This window comes from Chanodichthys erythropterus, chromosome 21, assembly GCF_024489055.1.
Source record: "Chanodichthys erythropterus isolate Z2021 chromosome 21, ASM2448905v1, whole genome shotgun sequence".
Lineage (NCBI taxonomy): Eukaryota > Metazoa > Chordata > Actinopteri > Cypriniformes > Xenocyprididae > Chanodichthys > Chanodichthys erythropterus.
In genome coordinates, this window is record NC_090241.1 from 31,955,309 (window position 1) to 31,977,712 (window position 22,404).

The 22,404-nt window shown below is 34.4% G+C and overlaps 1 protein-coding gene across 6 annotated transcripts in view; it reads right to left on the minus strand.

Annotated features, from left to right (window-relative positions):
- raly (RALY heterogeneous nuclear ribonucleoprotein) overlaps positions 1-22,404 on the minus strand; it is a 97,539-nt gene that overhangs the window by 57,921 nt on the left and 17,214 nt on the right. For 3 of the 6 annotated variants that reach the window (XM_067374320.1, XM_067374319.1, XM_067374321.1), the window contains one exon: positions 6,648-6,683. The exons of 1 other annotated variant lie outside the window; for it this stretch is intronic. In XM_067374320.1, coding sequence (XP_067230421.1) covers positions 6,648-6,683 — 36 coding nt within the window. Of the gene's footprint in view, positions 1-6,647; positions 6,684-8,694; positions 8,739-21,928; positions 21,956-22,404 lie in introns of all 6 variants that reach the window. 2 more of the 6 variants (XM_067374323.1, XM_067374322.1) reach the window with 2 other exon arrangements.

A 22,404-nucleotide genomic window follows, 5' to 3' on the forward strand; every position in this document is an offset into this window, starting at 1 on the left:
TGGATTATAAGATAACAAACAGGTATGATTTTTTTCATCTCAGATCAATATCTCTTCTCCCCATAATTATTCATGTGACGAAATGGCGTGGTGTGATTGTACCGTATCCCTTAAATATCCATCTAGTTTGAACTTGCCGTGTAGCAACTGCTCTCTCCACGGAAGCTCTGCGTTTAAAGTGCTAATAAAATATTTCGACTCAGATCAATGTTTAGTGTCTAATTGTTTACTTATGTGGCAAGTAGCCATGTAATAAATGAGATAATGTACATCCAGCCGGTTGTTATATCAGAATAAACCCCTTCAGGCTGATGCAAGTTCCCTTTGCTTCACATAGGGGTCCTGATCATCCTGTCGGGGTTTATTCTGAGTTGAATTTTCAGCATCATTACTTCAGTCTTCAGTGTCACATGATCCTTCAGAAATCATTCAAATATGCTAATTTGCTGCTCAAGAAAATTTTCTTATTATTATAATGCTGAAAACAGTTGTGCTGCTTAATATTTTTGAGGAAACCATGTTACATTTCAATTTTTTCAAGTTTCAGGATTCTTTGATGAACAGAAAGTTCAAAAGAACAGCAATTATTTTGAATAGAAATCTTTTGTAATGTCATAAATGTCTTAACATTGTCACTTTTGATCAATTTAATGCATTGCCGCTAAATAATTGCTGCTAAATCTTACTGACCCTGATCTTTTGAATGGTAGGGTACTTTTTTTTGGCCAGATGGACGATAACATGCCATTTACTTTTTTTACACCCTAACCTTACAGCGACAAGTTTTCCTCCACTCAGATGTAGAAATCTAATTTTAGTCACAATGAAACAACAGGCAGAACACTCCAGCACAAAGAAACAAGTACAGGCTCTTCTTAGGCTGCTTCTTAGTACCAAATGATTCCTCTTTAGCGGTGTCATCTCAGATCTGTCTAAGACTGAGTGGGCTGAGATGGTAGACATCTTCAGAGGCAGAATGTGCCTTCTGCATGTTGAAGACTGCGCCAACTTACCATTCACTCTACAAACAGATATATGAGGCTAAGAAACACCCCGCGGTATTCATTAGTCAGTAGCTGATCCTGCTTCACTGTACAGTGGCAGTCAATGCTAATGCAGAAGGACATACCAGGATATATGGCAAGTGGTCAGATCAGGTGAATAACATCCCACTCCTATTACATTCTCCTCCTCTCCCTGTCCTTCAACTTAGGACCAGTCATGAAATCAGGATGGTAACCCTTGTCCTCTGAAAAATCTTTTGAGATTCACATGCAACATTCATATGCTGTCTATCGATCCATTTAACCATATATCTAAGCATCCGTCCATCCATCCATCCATCCATCCATCCATCCATCCATCCATCCATCCATCCATCCATCCATCCATCCATCCATCCATCCATCCATCCATCCATCCATCCATTCAGTCAAATCTATTTTTAATATACATGCAAAAAATCTATCTATCTTAGTCAAGTGCTTTACAATAAATAAAAATAACAGCAATGGTGAATAAAATAAACAAGATTAACAGGAATAACAAAAAAAGTAGTATTATTATAAAATAACCAGATAATCTATCAAAGGAGAATCTATCAAAAGAGCTAATGGTTACACCACTCCAAAACAACACGCTACGAAAAAAATGTTGACATATCCAGGTGAAAATGTAAACCGAAGAGTCTGATTTAACCTGCCAATTGTCTCTCAGGGGAGTTGAGAAGTCAAGAGAGCAGTCAGTAGAAAGACCGGCCTCTTGAATTTATCATGCCTGGAATCAATGGTTCTTCAGTCTCTAGCTACTTGTTAGCAGAGATCAAACCACCTTTTGAGGTCTCTGGAAATAGAGACGGGGAACCTCAATGACCCTAACCTCAACACAGACGCAAACGTGCCGCCATACAGAACACAGAAGCGTGTCAACCCCTGAAGATACTGTCCTCCTGTGATAATTTACTCGTACCTTCATTGGGATAGATTAATTAGGCCTGCAGAGAGCACTGGCACTGCGCACAATCATTTACAAGAGGCTGGAGGGGTCTTACCATTCCAAACTAATTGGCACAATAATCAAGAACGCTTTTAACGGAGGTGAGAGTGGGAAAAAAAAAAAAAATGAGGAAGGTTAATAAATGGACAAATACAAAGAAAAGACACTTCAAGAGATAAAGATTTCTCTGTCTGAAATCTTCACTGTAAAAATTATTTTTGAAGTTATAAATAAAACAAAGAACACTGGAGTTTGCTTTACAAGGAAATACTATGTTTAATTCAATGTGTCACATGTGTCTGCAATTATTTGTGAAATTTACTAGCAATTTCAAAGTGAAAATTGCTTCAAATTAATTCCTACACCAATCTTTTTCTTCAGTGTACTGTAACTTTGCGTAATACACTCTAAAAAATGTTGGGTTGTTTCAACCCATCTTTGGGTCAAATATAGGAACCCAACTGTTACTTTAAATTTTAAATGGTTGGGTTATATTTGACCCAAACATGGGTTAAAACTACCCAGTGTTAGGAACAAAATTTCTATTAAAGGTGCCCTAAAATTAAAAATGTAATTTATCTTGGCATAGTTGAATAACAAGAATTCAGTACATGGAAATGACACACAGTAAGTCTCAAACTCCATTGTTTCCTCCTTCTTAATATGAATCTCATTTGTTTAAAAGACCTCAGAAGAACAGGCGAATCTCAACATAACACCGACTGTTACGTAACAGTCGGGATCATTAATATGTATTAATATGTACGCCCCCAATATTTGCATATGCCAGCTCATGTTAAAGCATTAGACAAGGACAGAATGGCTGGATGTGCACAGCTGAATCATCAGACAAGGTAAGCAAGCAAGAACAATAGCGAAAAATGGTGGATGGAGCAATAATAACTGACATGATCCATGATATCATGATATTTTTAGTGATATTTGTAAATTGTCTTTCTAAATGTTTTGTTAGCATGTTGCTAATGTACTCTTAAATGTGGTTAAAGTTACCATCGTTTATTACTGTATTCGCGGAGACAAGATGGCCGTTGCTATTTTCAATTTTTAAACACTTGCAGTCTGTATAATTCATAAACACAACTTCATTCTTTATAAATCTCTCCAACAGTGTAGCTTTAGCCGTTAGCCACGGAGCACTATCAAACTCATTCAGAGTCAAATGTAAACATCCAAATAAATACTATACTCACATGATCCGATCCATGCACGCAGCATGCATGATGAACATCTTGTAAAGATCCATTTGAGGGTTATATTAGCTGTGTGAACTTTGTAAATGCACTGTATAACTTCACTTATAGTCGAGAGCTCGGGGGGAGGGAGCGTGAGGATTTAAAGGGGCCGCAGCATGAATCGGTGCATAGTTAATGATGCCCCAAAATAGGCAGTTAAAAACATTAATAAAAAAAATCTATGGGGTATTTTGAGCTGAAACTTCTCAGACACATTCAGGGGACACCTTAGACTTATATTACATCTTTTTGAAAAGACGTTCTATGGCACAATCTTATTTTAGGGATACAGAAAAGTTTAGGTTTAGGCTTATATCTTTATCAATCAATAATTTCCCTCTGATTGAAGCATGACTTTTTTAAGAGGACAAAATATGTTGATCCATGAAATACACGGACATGTTTGTGCATTTAAAAACATTGAAACAAAATGCAACAAAACAGTCAAGATGAATTGGTAACACTTTATTTTAGGGTCTTTTAAGTTGCTTATTAGCATGCATATTACTAGAATATTGGCTGTTTATTAGTACTTATTAAGCACATATTAATGCCTTATTCCGCATGACCTTATTCTACTTTATTAATCCTACCCAATTCTTAAACTTAACAACAAACTTAATAATTATTAATAAGCAGTAAATTAGAAGTTTATTGAGGGAAAAGTCAAAGTTAATAGTGAATATGTGTTCCCTATACTAAAGTGTTACAGATGAATTTTATAAAACTTGAACTGCTGTCTTAAAAGAAACTCACAGGAGGGACAATCAACAAGTCGTGATGCAATGGTGAAAGACATCCATCTAACACATATGTACACAGGCCAACAGGCCATCTTGTGTGAAAAGCCCTTTACTGTAATTTTAGGCAACTCTGAAAGATAATAAGCAAAATACCTAAAAGATTAAACAACAACAAGACCTCAATGTCATTGGTATTACAATGTAAAGAATATGACATTTGTTCCAACACATTGTGCATTAGGGATTAATGTGTTATTTCATGAGATGCATTTTGATTGATGCTACAAGTGTGGGATGTAGAAAATCACCTCTGCTGCAATGAGATTTTGATTGTGTCTATGGCAGTTTGAAACTGGCAATCTATCCTCAAAGCAATCTGCAAAGCAGCCATTCTTCTCCTCTTCCTCCTCGCCCGTCCTCTCAGGGGGAACACTAGTGTAACTCTTTATAAAGAGTCAAATAACCAGACCCAAACAACCGCAAAGGATGTTTAGCAGGGCAGAAAGAGCTGTTTCCTCACTGATATCACACACCAAAAATACTCTGCCACAAACACTTGTGTTCACAAAGCAATTAGATGGGAACAGAGGAAAGATACAGGAGGTAGCAATAATTCAGGCATTATGAGCTGTTGTCATCTGCAATCAAAGTGTTACTTTTTTTAAATAAAAAAAAAAATATATAAAACATCTTTAATGGATCATGATGTACTTCAAAGAACAAGCCAATTCATTTGCTTATGGTACAGTACAGTAAACCACGTGTGTGTATGTATGTGTATATATGCGTATATATATATATATATATATATATATATATATATATATATATATATATATATATATATATATATATATATATATATATATATATATATGTGTGTATATACATATTCATAGAGTATACATAAGTTAAAATAAAGAAAAACAGACTAAATCTTAATGCATGTCTTTCAGTGTTTTTCAATAAATTAACAAAAGTAAAAAAAAAATATCATTTCATAATTTCCATGCGCACCACTATAACAATGAATAGTATTAAATAACAATTTTTACTTACATTCAGATGTTTTAGTATGAAACATGAACCTTTTTGTAATGATGCCGCAAATAAATAGTATGAATGTTTGATTGGATTTAAACTGGACTGAAATCTTGACTGATGTGGAATTAAAGTTAAATCACAAATGCTATATCACAAGAATCAAAAGAAAAGGAAACACTGCAAAATGAGTCAAGTATTCACCAGCAATTTCACTGTAAATATTCAATATTCTGTATCGCTCAGCCCTAACATTCATGTTATTGCAAAAACAACAGTCCCGAATACCCTAAAACAATCCAGTCTGTCACAACTTAAGGGCTCTATCACTGATCGATTTTCATTTACATTTCAATCTGCTTGCTTTCACCGACTGTCTGAAACACAGTTCATCATGTCACTTTTCCTCTGTTTTCATGTGTACTAAAAACAGAGAGCTGCAACCACTCCAAGAGTTTTAGACACTTGCCAATTGTTCTCCATTCATTTCACATACATAAATACATAAATTACCCCCACCAAAATTAAAAACCCCATCCAAGCAAAGTAACGGGAATCTTTGCATATTTATGAAAATTGGAAGAGCTCTCCATCACCGTGGGTTTGGTGCCGATCTCACTCTCAATGGCGTCCATTAATATGCACACCGCACGTATTTTTGAAGTGGGTTTGTGTGACAGGGCGCGCTGTCTTCTGTCAAACTCCACAAACACTCCACATCAACAGACTGCAGATAATAATAGCGATAATAGCAGGTTGAAGCCTGCATCAAGTACACACAGTGTTGTTTTGTGACATTAACGTGTGGGCCTCGTCTACTCTGGCTCTTCACAACAAATGTCTACGTCCCTGAAATCCTTCTGTGTCCAGGTCCGGTGGAAAGGGCGTGTCTGACCCGCCAATCAAATTTGTTTATGGTGCTGCTGTTGGCCAGCTACATGCTGACATTGCTGCTACCGTGAGACCTGGCGAACCTGCCAGCAACAGAAGACCATCCATCAAGCCGACAGTCAGGCAATACAAACCACTCGGAGGGCGAGAACACACACGTCCTTCCAGTGCCAGATTTATCGCCCTCATATATACGCTCCACTGATGGATACCTCATAAATGGACGATCAGAATAGCTGGATTAAAGCCCCACCCACAATGCCATTCTTCACTCTCACCGGCTTGTACATCAGCAAAAAAGGTCATCTTATGTTATTATTATTATTGTTTTTTTTAGATCAGGGTATGAAAGCTAGTATTTCAAAATTTCATTTCCAATTTTCTCGTTCTATAAGTGTTTTCTTGACCTTTATATACTACCTATATTTGTAGAGAGATGGGAACAGGGTCAGGAAATGACAAAAGCTGGATTCAAACTCGAATTGCCTGCAAATAAGCCCTAAAATATCAGAATGTGAGCTAACAGCAAACCCACAGCCCTGATGCCACTATTAAAGCAATTAGACACTTAAAACAATGTGTTACAGTGATTTTACCAGGTAGCAGTTTAGGAGTTTTTAATTGCATTTATAAAACAGCAACAACAACAATGTGGTAAAAGACACAGAAATTAATGCAAATGTAAATCCTAATTTAATCCCCCCCCAAAAAATCATTTACTCACCTCATGTCGTTCCATATCTGTATGACTGTCTTTCTTCTGTGGAACATAAGAGAAGACATTTTGAGAAATGTGTTTTGTTTTTTTTGTCCATACAATGAAAGTCAATGGGCTCCAAGTTCTTTAAAATATCTTCTTTTGCAATCCACAAAAGAAAGTAATGCATAAAGGGTTTTGAATGACATGAGGGTGAGTAAATAACAGAATTTTCATTTTTGGGTGGGTAACATTGGTAACACTTTAGTATAGGGAACGCATATTCACTATAAACTACTACTTTTCCCTCAATAAACTCCTAATTTACTTCTTATTAAAGGGTTAATTCATCCAAAAATTAAAATTCTGTCATTAATTACTCACCCTCATTTCATTCCACACCTGTAAGACCTTTGTTCATCATTGGAACACAAATTAAGATATTTTTGATGAAATTTGATGGCTTAGTGAGGTGACGAGAATACTTTTTATAAGATTTTATACGAGAATACGATTTCAAAACACTGCTTCATGACGCTTCAAAGCTTTATGAATCTTTTGTTTCGAATCAGTGTTTCGGAGCGTGTATCAAACTGCCAAAGTCACGTGAACCATTGAAATTTGAAACATTTCGTAACACTTATGACGTAACAAAGTCCTTTACTGAAATCACATGACTTTGGCAGTTTGATACACACTCCAAACCACTGATTTGTGAACAAAAGCTTCGTAAAGCTTTGAAGCTTCATGAAGCAGTGTTTAGAAATCGTCCATCACTAGATATTGTTGAATAAAGTTGTTATTTTTTTTTTTTTTTTTTTGGCGCACAAAAACTTTAAGGTTGAACCACTGTAGTCACATGAACTGTTTGAAATATGTCTTTAGTAGCTTTCTGGGCATCTGAAAGTGTTAAAGTGTTACCAATTATATAAATAAAATAGCCAGATAATAGGATTCTAGCCTAATTAAGAGCAAGCAAAATACCATCTTGGCTCATGGTTCAACAAATTTGAATGTGGCTCATCCAATCAGAAATAAGATTCTGAACAACACATTTTACAAAACAGTTTGAATAACAGGGAAAATGCTACAGATTACAAACAAGCAAGAAATAGCAGATCCATGCTGAAATATCACATTAACTGTAAATGGAAGTGTAAGTTATAAACAGAATGATTAACAACCTAAGATATTTATGACAACAAACAACCTGACAAGAAAGAATTCTGACATAAATACATAAATAAACTTTTTAAATAAATCTGCCTGAAAGAAAGAAAGAAAGAAAGAAAGAAAGAGAAAGAAAGAAAGAAAGAAAGAAAGAAAGAAAGAAAGAAAGAAAGAAAGAAAGAAAGAAAGAAAGAAAGAAAGAAAGAAAGAAAGAAAGAAAGAAAGAAAGAAAGAAGCAGCAACATTTACAGAAGAATCAATCACAGTTTTGGTGCTCTGACAGTCGTGTTTATGAAACTTGTTGTTAAACGAACACACTCATAACTGCTGATGTCTTTTTTTTTTTTTTTTTTTTTTGCTGAATAGCAGCATTTTAATTCTGAAGAATTCATTTAATTAAATATCCATTATTCTTTGTTCATTTCACTTGTCATCCTCGTCGTTTCTTCCTTTTTCCTTCTGTTCCAAAACCTAGTGCGTTGTCCACCTCTTAAGTCATATTAGGTGTGCTTTAGACACAAAGATTATTCCATAAGATATACACTTCTAAGAATATATTCACCATTGAAAAGTTTGTTCAAGTCTGTAAGGTTTTTTAATGTTTTTGAAAGAAGTCTTTTATGCTCACCAAGGAACAAGGAATGTTAAATATTACAATTTAAAATAACTAATATTTGAATATATTTTAAGATGTAATTTATTCATGTGACGCAAAGCTGAATTTTCAGCATCATTACTCCAGTCTTAAGTGTCACATGATCCTTCAGAAATCATTCTAATATGCTGATTTGATATTCAAGAACAGCATTTATTTGAAATAGAAATATTTTGCATCATTATAAATGTCTTTACTGACACTTTTGATCAATTTTATCAATTTCTTTAAAAAATAAATCTTACCTACCCCAACTTTATGATGGCAAGAGAAATGCTGATCATAAATAAACACTGAAAGTATCAACAGAAATTAATAACAGTTAAAATATTATTATGTGCCATTTACTTTTTGTTAAAATACTATGCCAAACTCCACTGAAATCTTTTGAATCGCGTCTGTCATGCAGAGCGCTGATGTACTCTATTGCAAACCAGTGATTATGTAGGCAGTAGGCAATGAGGCAACACACTAGGTTTGGAAAGAGCTTTTGTCTGTTTACATGCTTGTTTTAGTCCTCACCACAGACATTTCAAAGGCTAACACTGTATCTAAAAGGAAACCTGCTGAAATGTATTTATACAATAGGCGTCCCAGAATTGAATCAGAAGCAAACATCATAACTTAGGTGGCTCTGTATTGAATTGTTGTTCTCGGTTGCACATTGAGTAGATTCTCATATTTTTTTCTAGGCTCACTACAGAGCATATAGTGCCTGTGATAAAAAGACAACATATGGGCTAGATTCACTGACTTGAATATGTATAAAAACATCTAATAAAAGAGATCGTACAAAACCTTTGCTGTGATGTGCTTGAGGCTGATCCTCAAACCAAGATGAAAACAGAAATCCCCGTGGGTAAATTATTTTATTGCTATATGAAAAGAGGGACCTGCACAATGACATCAAAGCAAACATTGAGAGGATATTGTTTTGACAATATTTGCATTTATAAGACTTTCAAAGAACATGTGGATGGACACGGACATTAAAGTTAACACAAAATCACAGTATAAATTACAGATAAATTGCAGAAGTTATAAATTGCTTCTGCAATATGACATATTTCCAAGTAAAATGTGGCATTCTGTCAGAAATTTATATTTGTCTATATGATATGCATTTTTTTTTTCTTTAGAATAACATGCAATGATGAATCATGCACAATAAGAACAGGAATGTGTATTGAAAAAATATATGTTTCTGGTCTTATGGGTTTTGTTTCCATGTTGACTTTAAATGGAGGGGAAAAGAAAAATTTAAAGCGGAAAGGAAAGAAATGAAAAAATGTCATGCCTTAGCAGCTGTCAAACGTAGCTATGTTTTATCTTGTGTTATTCAGTAAATGTTCTGCCTATAATGCAGGGAGGAAATAATACATTGTTCCTGTCTTGGCCAGTTGTACTGCGGATCAGCTGTGAAATTCTTCATTGTTGTTCGAAGCAGGTACAACAAGCATATCCAGACACTAGACCAGAGCTTCTCTTTACCTCTTCTCTGAAGAGGCTAGAGAGGCAGCGCGATACGATAGTACCACAATACAGCAAAGCAAATATTATGAAATATGAGATCAAATAGTGTTTAACACCCACACCCTGATACCTCTCTCTTTTGTCTTGTCAAATTCTGACCATGTAACCATCACGGGACCTCTGACCATGTTGAAACTGGGTTCACCATTCCTTGACCTCTGTGTAAATGTGCTAGTGAGAAATAGTCTGTGTGTGTGTCCACCAAAATATCATCAACCCATTTTCACCCTGTCCCAAGACTAAAAAGTGTGGTAAAGAGCTTTTAAGGCTTGACAGAGCTTGAAAAAACAAACAAAAAAAACCCCCCCCAAAAAAACACATGACCACAGGATCAAGCAACCACCATTGCTAACCTGCGCTTTTCATTCTCACCTCCACAGAGGTTCATTCAAGGGACAGTATAATATTTCCAAGGAAATATAAAGTAGCACAACTGTTTTCAATATTTATAACAATAAGATAATAATTTTATAATTAATAATAATAAGAAATGTTTCTTGAGCAGCAAATCAGCATATTAGAATGATTTCTGAAGGATCATGTGAGACTGAAGACTGGAGAAATTATGCAGAAAATTCAGCTTTGCCAACAGATGAATAAATTAGAATAGAAAATCGAAAAAATGTTATTTTAAATTGTAAGGATATTCACAATATTACTGTTTTAACAGTATTTTTTGATCAAATAAATGCATAAGAGACTTCTTTCAAACATAACATTAAAAATAACAAAATTAAGGCAAACAGGTAACTTACTTCTTTAAGTTAAACCAACAATTATTTTTTACAGTGCAGTAACACGATTTTGAGGAGATAGCATGCTTAATTGTCATGAAAATAATGTGACAATGTCAAAAAAATGTATAATCCCTGTCCATTTTCTCTACGCAAATAAATAATTTCCTTTAGTTTCTTTTGATTTCAGCGTGAAATGTAACCTGGACATATACAAAAGTTACAAAATAAATCTAACTAAAAATGTATAGATTTAACTCACAATAAACTCTAATTTGCAGTATTATGGTGTGCTTGCACTGCGGGTGCTTGTGATACAAAGATTGTGGTTCTTCTGCAAATACAATTTTTGCCGCCTTTGTGCAGCATTTTAAAAACATTTTGTGTCTGCCTAAATCAAGTTTTTTGATCTCTCGAACATGTAACCTTCAAATGACAACATACCCATAATAAGGCCACTGCACTATCATCTTCATACATAGTTATGCACTAAAACCTGAATCTGATTAGCTGAACTCTCAGGTCTTGAGTGGGAGCTGTGTGGGACTGTGAAAAGTGCCGAAAACAACTCTCACTCATGAGAAAAGAGAGGATGCTGTTGGACAATAAGCAAACAAGGCCACATATCCAAAACTGCCAAATTATTATTTTTTTGTTAAAAAAAAAAATAGTGTAACTAATTAAACTAATAATTAAACTAATAAGATTTCAGTAATAATATTACAGACACCATCCATTAAAAAGCTTGTTACAATTTTATTTTTGTTCCACTACTACCGATTTAAAATATAACAATCCAATCATTCCTGGATTCATTTTCGTAATCTTCACGACATGCACGTGACGTAACAATTGCAACAAGCTAGCAATATGGAATATGGAAAATGTTACATTCAGCGGCTCGAAATATTGCCGTTACTTTGATTTTGTTGGGAGAAAAGATGACAAGAATACCATTGTCAAATATAAGTTGTGGTGTTACTTTAATCTGCCATTACATGGCTAGTGCATCCACATCCTTTTGATCCCAATATAGGCCTACATTATACCCACCTATTGTCAAAACTCTTTCTAGAAAACAAAACATTTTCTTATGACTTTATATGAATTATTTTGACAACATACATGAAATATAATCATAGGTAACAGGTGAATTAGAGCTGCAATTAGCATCAAGCTAAACATGGCAATTTATGAGATTAATATTACACTTTTACTCAAAGCTCACTGTAAACCAACATTGGGTGTTTGTAGTGACTTCCGCTTGGGATCTAATGTGTTTGGTCATACGATGAGGCAGAAATGTGTTATTTGTAGCATTTTAGAAAAGCTAATTGCTACACCTGCTTAGCACTAGAAGTCCCAGAGAGCAGCCATTTGGCTTTTCTACCTATAAAACCCGCAGGACAGCCGATGGGCTGGATGTCTTTAGGCTAATATCCTTAATCAGCTGTGAACAGTTGCTTTTGTTATGTAAACAATGTGGGGCCATGCTGAGCCACGTCAAGGAAACTTGTGTTTCACTTTGCCATCTTAGGGAGAAATCAACACACATGTTTTTTTTTCCCTTTGTTGCTGAGATCTATTGATAAAAATAGTACAAAATAAAATAAAGAAACCAACCATTTGTACACATATTTACAAATAATATTAAAAAGTGAGTGAGTACATTCCAGCAATCACTCACAATCCTGGCACTGCCTGGCAATATATTATAAATACATTTTGTATATATTCATTATATATTAATCTTATATTTGAAATACATCATAAGTCCATTTTTAAAAGTGTTTGAAAGATGGGTTCAAGTGTACTACAAGTGGTAACTAAATACATTTTTCTATACAGAGATAGTATGTTAAAAGCACATTTTAGTTCAAATTCATGCGTCTCAAAATAGCACAGTTGAGTACACTTAGATGTTCTTAAGATTATCTTAAGAAGTACTAAAGAAGAGCTTTTAGTATATTAAGTACAAAATAAGTGCACGGAAATAGAGCACTGTACATTATGGAAGTGTAAAAGTGTACTAAAATAAAGTGTATTTTACTGCACTTTTTTTTTCACCTGGGTAGACACTCCAACACTTTCCGTTTGCATTAAGATTATTTTTATTACCACACTGGCAGATATTGATCATTTTACTTAAGTAAAATGCACTTAATTTAGATCCCCCCAGGAAACAAGACTAAATATCATATATAATTTTCTCATATAGAAAATCCATCTTGATTTAAGATTTTTTTTTTTTTTAAATTTACTTGAAATAGGATAAAAAAATACTTAGTATGAAAAGCATTTTTGCAGTGTGAATGAGTGAGTTAACTTTTTAAACATCACTTGCACTCCCTCATTTCAGGGTTAACATACTCAGAGTTTTCCCTTAACCCACTGCAAAAAATGCTGTTCTTACTTAGATTTTTTGTCTTGTTTCTAGTCAAAATATCTTAAAGTTCTTAAATCAAGATGCATTTTCTTGACAAGTAAAAATTATTTTCTTGTTTTCAGGAAAAATAAGTCAAAATTAAGTAAGTCTTTCCTTAAAACAAGCAAAATAATCTGCCAATGGGGTAAGCAAAATAATCTTATTTCAAACCAAGAATAAGCTATATAATCTTGTTTTCAGTTTGGACTAAGATTATTTTGCTTACCCCATTGGCAGATTATTTTGCTTGTTTTAAGGAAAAAAGTACTCAATTTTGATTTATTTTTCCTGAAAACAAGAAAATAATTTGTACTTGTCAAGAAAATGCTTCTTGATTTAAGAATATTTTGACTAAAAACAAGACAAAAATTCTAAGTAAGAACAGCATTTTTTGCAGTGCCTCCTTTCTGAAACCGGCCCATGATCAATCAAGTTCTCTGCTTTTAGCAGCCCTCCCTCCCCCACACATACAAACAAGCCACCAGCAACCATTCACACACACACCCCCAACCCCCCTGCAGATTGCTCAGGTAATGACCATATTTACACATGAATTGATGCTAATGATAGCCAAAAGACTAGCCAGTTAGCATCCACTTGGCTAAAGGAGGGTTACAAATCTCTGGGACTTCTAGTGTTAGCATTTCTCATGAAAACATCCTATTTTTATAAAAATAGCCCAAATCATATGAAAATCACATACAAATACATGTTGTCATAATCATTATGTTCATTAGTTTCATGTTTCATGTGTAGAAATGTTTCTCTGGGTTTGTTATGTATGGAACAGAACGCAGAAGTGTAGTGGAAACTTCATCATCGGAAAAGACAAGGCAGGTTATAAATGCAATATGAGTGATGTGCAGCGAATGAGTCATAACAGCCATTGTGGAACTGAAAGCACAGGGAGACAGCGCTGGAAGACACGAATATGCACAATTACCACTTTTTTGGGGTGTAATGTGAAAGTAATAGTATAATAAATTACTGTATAGTATATAGTAATATTCAGGGCTTGGCATTAACCTTTTTGCTCACCATCCACTGTGGCTAGTAGTTTTCAAGTCCTGTAACACCAACAATATTCGTCCGGAGCAAACGAAACGAGTGAGTGAGGGGAGGCGGTTTTGTGTGTCAACTCGATGTTGGAGAGATGAAAGAGCAAGAAAGCGCAGATGGCATCATGTATCTACTCTGTGGAAAATGAGCATTTGAAGTGTTTCAGATATGTATTTCTATATCAATATATATCGAAAAATCTATATTTTTGACAGAAAATTATAAAAATTTCAACCCGCCAAGGTGGGTAGTAGCCATGGTAATATTATTACTGTATTAAGTAAAGCGATAATATTGCTTTTGAAAGAAGTAACGAATATTGAGTAATAAATAAAATTTTTTGAGTAACGAGCACAACACTGTCTGTACATTATGAAAACTTAATCAAAATGAAAAACTGTTGTTACCGTAAAGCTAAATATTTAAAGGTGTCAGAATAATAATAACGGTTTTCTAAATATCCCTCCACACCTAATCTGTATTCATTAAACAGTAACTTTTCAAAGCAAGTCTGACTGATTTATTTACAATTCGACATAAAAGAAAGTCATGGTGCACTGTGATTATTTGGGTGGGGGTGGTTGAATTTTCCTCATGTCACATTTGTGTTGTTCCATTTACATCCATAATTTCTGGAATTCTTTGAACCTTGCTAAGAGCAACTAAAGGCTTTGCATGAAGGGAACTCCAGTGGAGCACTGATACCCTGCACAATACAAACAGACTTTGTAATACCGCCGAGTAAACATTAGGATCACATATTTGCCTTGCTTTGGTGAGGTTTAGATGATGTACACAGCTGTCTCAGCATTTGCAATGCAAACCAGTGAGAATTTGCTGAGATAGCAAGTAGCATATAGGAATCAATGATGAAACCCAGTGGATTTCATTTCGAGGGTATCTTTTTTTGTTTTTTTGTTTACCTTTGTATGATGTCCAATATAAAACCCTGAAACAAAACCAGGTTTTAATGCAGCTTAATAGAGAATTGAGCCCTGAATTAAAAATGTTGAATCCAAACTTGCACTGACCACTGGCTGAGCAAATTAATTTAAGGGATTGTAATGAGACCTGTCCCTAGCTTCACAAACGCACACACATACATACCTTCTTAGTAGTCTAAGCAGTGAGACACTTTAATGCACATACACACTGTGCTGCCTGATTTTAAAAGGCTGTGACTTTAACTAAACTGGGCGCTGCTGCTGTATGGGGGCAAACGGAGGACAGCCAGAACTCTAAACGCCACTTTAACGTCACACCGCACTGAGAGAGGGAAAAGATTTGGTCCTCTAGAGTGTGACAGACGCAATCTGAACTTGTCAGCACCAACAAGAGACAGCTGGGACTATTAAAATACAGTGACATGAAAATAACATTCATACAACTGTATGTTCCAACATTCTCATGTATGACACAATACGTCTTGTTATTTGCAACACAAGGTGGGGTTAAGATGATGACAAGCTGTCATTTTCTCCTCTCGTTGCACCCATTTCCTATTTTCACTGCATCTTTATTGTGCAAAATTACATACTAGTAAAACCAGCTAGTTGGTGAGATATCTGAACAACTAGTCAACAATCCGATGCATTTACTAGAGATATATTGGTATATCTCTATTGGTATATATTGATATATTAACACTTTACAATAAGGTCCCATTAGTTAACATTTGTTAAGGTATTAAAGGATTAGTTCACCCAAAAATGAAAATAATGTCATTTATTACTTGCTCTCATGTCGTTCTACACCCGTAAGACCTTCGTTCATTGGAACACAAATTAAAATTTTGTTGATGAAATCCGATGGCTCAGTGAGGCCTCTATTGAGAGCAAAGCCATTGAAACTCTCAAGGTCCATAAAGGTACCAAAAACATATTTGAAACAGTTCATGTGACAACAGTGGTTCTATCTTAATATCATAGAGCGACAAGAATACTTTTTGTGTGCCAAAAAAAAGAAAAGAAAAGAATTTAACAATATCTATATCGGCCGATTTCAAAACACTGCTTCATGAAGCTTCTGAGCTTTATGAATCTTTTGTTTCGAAATGGCAAAACATTATATATATATATATATATATATATATATATATATATATATATATATATATATATATATATATATATATATATATATATATAAATATATATATATACACAGCTCTGGAAAAAATTAAGAGACCACTTAACATTGATTTCTGAACTTGGAGTGGTCTTTTTTCCAGAGCTGTATTAGGGCTGTCAATCGATAAAAAAATTTAATCTAATTAATTACATACTCTGTAATTAATTTATCTAAATTAATCGCATACATAATTTTTGCTGTGAAAGTATTCAATATTTCAATTCAAATGAATCAATGCAGAGTTTTTCCTGGGTCAAAAATGGTCTTCAGTGGTGACAGACATGGTCATCCACACAAACAGTAAAAAGTGCCTACCCACGTGATCTGCGATCCCGATACTGACAATAAAGTACCCATCACTCTCACTGTAATTCTTTCTTGCCCTCTTTGCAAAAAAAAAAAAAAAGAGTGATTTTATAGCTTTGTAAGAGAAGATGCTTTTTTGCTAAACCTGAAAAGTATTAAAAAGTAGCATTTATAAGTTATATTAACTAATAATATAATTTTCTACCATATACAATTGAATGCACCTAGCTAACAACAACTTGCTTTGTTCTGGTTTCACCTCACTCCAGTCTAAATGAACTGATTTTATAGGCCTAATTATAGGCCTATAAATTTTATAGGCCTAATTTACTACACATTGTCATTTAAATAACCTGAAAATATTGTGGATTATTAAGGCTAATTTTACTAACCACTCTTGCTAAATGGGGTGTAAGCACACTTATGTTCTCATTTCAGAGTTGTTCGAGTAAATGATTCATTATAGACCGTGTGGACAGATCAGTTGTTGTCATGATTCATTAAAATGAATCTGTTCAAATGAGTCATTAGGTCGCGAATCGGACATTAGCGGACGTTGACGCGTTGCGTGCGAATCGTGACTGTTATTAGGACATCGCAAAAGATTTGTCAACACAGAAAACAATTCACCACTGGATAGGATTTTCTTTTTGTTTATTCTCCGAATGCGCCTCGTGAAACATGGATTCGGTCTTACGAACTTTTAGCATTGTGTCAGTTGATTTACATTATTATGTGCGAGGTAAAAAGAGTGCAAAGACGGTGCTTACTTTGCAGACAGAGAGAGCTCGCACGCACGAGGGAGGAGCTTTGCTCGTTCTGTCCGTCAGTGCAGCAGTCGTCTCCCTCCTTCATTTTACAGTCGAATAGTGGCTAGAATGGCTCTAGGTTCAAAGGTCAATACGAATTAATATGGATTAATCTGCGTTATTTTTTTTAACACGCTATTTTTTCTCCGATTAATTAATCGAAATGAACGCGTTATTTTGACAGCCTTAATATATATATATATATATAAATATATATAAATATATACAGTACAGTCCAAAAGTTTGGAACCACTAAGATTTTTAATGTTTTTAAAAGAAATTTCGTCTCCTCACCAAGGCTACAATTATTTAATTAAAAATACAGTAAAAAACAGTAATATTATGAAATATTATTACAATTTAAAATAACTGTGTACTATTTAAATATATTTGACAAAGTAATTTATTCCTGTGATGCAAAGCTGCATTTTCAGCATCGTTACTCCAGTCTTCAGTGTCACATGATCCTTCAGAAATCATTCTAATAGGTTGATATGCTGCTCAAGACACATTACTTATTATTATTAAAGGGGACCTTTTATGCCCCTTTTTACATGTAAAATAAGTCTCTGATGTCCCAAGAGTGTGTATGTGAAGTTTTAGCTTCAATAAACATTTATGATTATTTTCAATGTTGAAAACAGTTGTGTACTTTTTTTCAGGATTCCTTGATGAATAGAAAGTTCAAAAGAACAGCATTTATCTGAAATACAAAGCTTCTGTAGCATTATACACTACCGTTCAAAAGTTTGGGGTCAGTAAGAATTTTTTTTTTTTTTTTTAAAGAAATTAAAGAAATGAATACTTTTATTCAGCAAGGATGCATTAAATCAATCAAAAGTGGCAGTAAAGACATTTATAATGTTACAAAAGATTAGATTTCAGATAAACACTGTTCTTTTGAACTTTCTATTCATCAAATAATCCTGAAAAAAATATTGTACACAAATATTTTGTACAATTGTACACATTAAATGTTTCTTGAGCAGCAGATCAGCATATTAGAATGATTTCTGAAGGATCATGTGACACTGAAGACTGGAGTAATGATGCTGAAAATTCAGCTTTGCCATCACAGGAATAAATTACTTTGTGAAATATATTCAAATAGAAAACAGTTAATTTAAATTGTAATAATATTTCACAATATTACTGTTTTTACTGTATTTTTAATTAAATAAATGTAGCCTTGGTGAGCAGATGAAACTTCTTTTAAAAACATTAAAAATCTTAGTGGTTCCAAACTTTTGGACTGTACTGATATATATATATATATATATATATATATATATATATATATATATATATATATATATATATATATATATATATATATATATATATATATATATATATATATATATATATATATATATATATATATATATATATGTATGTAATTTAAAGGGGATGATATTAGGCATGTATCCATAATAAATATTCTTTTAAACTCACTGTGTGTTTTTCTGAGCCAGTCCATTATTTTCCATTGTTTTTGGCTTCTTAGTGATCAATTCCAGGCCAAACTTTTTGTCTCAGTATGCTGATCCTCCTCCACAGCTGAGTGATGAAAACTAGATCTTATTTTGCCAGAAGGTTATCCTTCCGGGCAGTTCAAAGGCCCCTCAAAATCTCCACATTACATTGACATGGCTGTGAAATCTTCAGTTTCACATCCCTACCTTGGGCAAAGAGATACAGCGAGCACAGCTGGACTTGGCCTAGTTAGTATTCCGCTTGACTGTAGGGTACAGCACTGGGGTTTATAGTGTTCTACTGACAGTAAAGGTCAGACCTCAATGGGCAAGCAATCTGTTAAGCCCTCTTCAACTGTGTACTGCACACACACACACACACACACACTCACAAAGACTCACAAATACACATAGGCCAAGATTACATGACTTGGACCAGTTCCTCAGACACAATCACACTCTTCACTCACATACACAATAAGTCTCTCTCTCTCTCTCTCCCTCTCTCTCACTTGATCTACTGCTCACACACATACCAGCATATGGGCATTTCCAGCATTATGGTCTTGACATTTGCAGTCAAAACTTGAAATATAAATTCTCATAGAATGTATTCATTATCAATATATTGAACCATCCGTTTATATTTTCCTAAACCCCCTACAACAGAGTCCAGACATCAGAAAAATGTCAGTTTATAAACATGTTTTATATTTTTAAGATACACGCGTTACAGATGTGACAAAAAAAAAAAAAAAAAAAAGAGTTTTTGGGAGACAACATATTTTGTAGACTTTCTGTAAATTACAAAGCACAAACCAGAAATAACAATATCCACCGAATGCAGATGGGCTGGCTCCCCACAGAACATAAAATATCTATTTTGGGGCTGCAAGACTTATCGCACGATACAAAAAATAACATTGAAATCGTGCTTAAATGCGAAGGCGACGATTATTTTTTTACTTGTCAATGAAGTATGGCTCCAAATGCTAGAGTATGGCTCCAAATCTACTTCTACGGCAGGGCATTTTGGAGTTTCTGTGCAAGAGTGCCCTCTGGCTTTCAGATGGAGAAGCATTTACTACTGATCACAGAGCTGTATAGCTCTGACAAGCTGCGCATAAAATAATCGCAGCCTTTGCCAAACTGCATATGATAAAGTTTGCGATAAATCACGATATATCGTGCAGCCCTAAACTATTTTATTTCAATTTTCATGTTCACATTTCAGAGGAAATAAACCACTGTTACAGACATGACATCTCTCCATTATGGATGTGGAGCAGAATTTATCAGACTATGGAAACACGTATAAAATGCTTTAAAAACTTTAAAAGAGACCTCTAGTGGTTATTTAAACTAACAAACTTTGACCTCTGATTTAAAACAGAAATTGTACTGCAAATGATTATGGATTATTTATAGCATGTGATTATATAGCATGCTTTCACACCATCTCTCATGCTGTTAAGTGTAACCAGTCTGGCACCTGCTTTAAAATAAATCTATACCAGTCAACATTAGAGACATTTGCAGCTGCAATGTAAAAATTGTATTTGACGCTTTTAAATAATATAACTGCCACTTGAATTCATTGTTGATCATTAGTTGATCAAGATCATTTCAATGGGTGGCTGTCATTAAAAACTTGTTTTAATGAAACATTTATTCAAATTTACATTAAATAATTAAGTCACAAAACAGGTTAAGTAAATATATGCTGAATATAGGCTATAACATCGTAAAAATATTTATAAAAATGCTTCTCTCTAGAGTTAATTTATATATTAAATGTTTATCGTATCAGAGTTAAAATAGTCTGATTCCCCCACAATCATAAAACATGCAGGTATAAGCTCTCACACTTTATCTTTTGTTCTCATTTAGGCTATTCAAATACTGTACTTTGCAGTTTTTGTGTACAGACGTCAACGTTGTCAAAACAATCCATGAAAACTATTGAAAACATTGTATTATTCATGCCAGGCCAGTAGTTGGCGATGTCACTGTAAAGAAAAACAATGTAATACGCATGCACATTTCATCACTGTTTTCACAAATTCACATTTTTGTAGTTTACACGGAGATGGTAACAGTATCGTTTTCAAAAAAAAATTGCACTTTGCAACCCGTTTCTGTCAGGACCACTATCATCAAATATGATTGATAATTACATAGAGTTTGTAATGGTGTTATGGTTCTGTTCTGGGCAAGAACTCCCTGCGCATCCATGCAGCTTAGTATGGATAAGAGCAGGGACAGCAGCCCAAGGGTAAACAGAACAGAACCAACATATGCAGATATCATTGATGTCAATAATTTAACATGTACACATATTCAAGAATTAGTCTGATTCAGGGGAATCATAAGCCCAGTCCTGACTGGAGACAGGAGGAGCTGGGGATGGAGGAGAGTAATTAGCTCCTGAGAAATGCGATAGCTGCTGATAATACTGAGGAGCTTATATATGGATGCTGTGATAGGTGTCGAATTCCTATAGATAGACGTGAGTCACCTGGGAGTCAGCTGATGCGAGCTTGACTGACGTGACCTATCAGAACTGATGCTTATGCTTGATTTTCAAAAGTTTGAGTTTTTAGGCCCCCAAAACGTCATTGTTGTGTAAATGAACAGCTAAAACGCATAAAAAGTTTTGTTTTTAGTTGAAAACGTTGTTGTGTAAATTAATTTCTGAAATGTTATGATACTGTAAGCCTGAAACAGATCACAGCAATAGCTCTACACAGCATCAGTCATCAGCAACATGGTAAACATGCGTGACGGTCATATGGTTATGCATATGATTTAATATGAAACTTTTTTTTCACTTTTGGATAAAATGTAAGATGGGGGGGGGGGGGGGGGTGTCACACATCAAAGGCCTTTGCAGTTTAGCTTAATTATTTCAATATGGTTTTCTGTAGATAACGAACAGTATGATAGGTTCATAGGTTCAAATGTGCATAAACCAGCTTTTGTTTACATGAAATCTATGTTAGTACAACATACCTCATAATGTGAAAATCACCACTGAATCTATGAAATGAAAGCATAAAACGTAATGTCATGGATAAATGCAAACAAACCCTGCTTCCAAACAAACTCACCAACATGCACAAGACACTTATACACAAATACATTTCTTCATTTAGAATAAATACAAAATATTTGTATGCTATCTCCAAGCACACAAACAGCAGCAGTGAAGGTAAGATTCACTATTGACTATTGTTCAGACTTAATATACCTGTCAGACCATAAATCCAGCCAAAAATTTCCAAAGATTTACATTGAATAATACCAGACACATATCTAGATATCATAATATGCCAAAGACTTGGCACTTTTGACTTAGACCAGTAACAGACCAGAAAATCCAGCAGTGTGGAGGTGATTTCTGCATGGGTAAAGACTGCTCAAATTGTCTTCAGAACATAAATGCACAAACATACATGCACACACAAAATGCATACATCTCTTTTAAA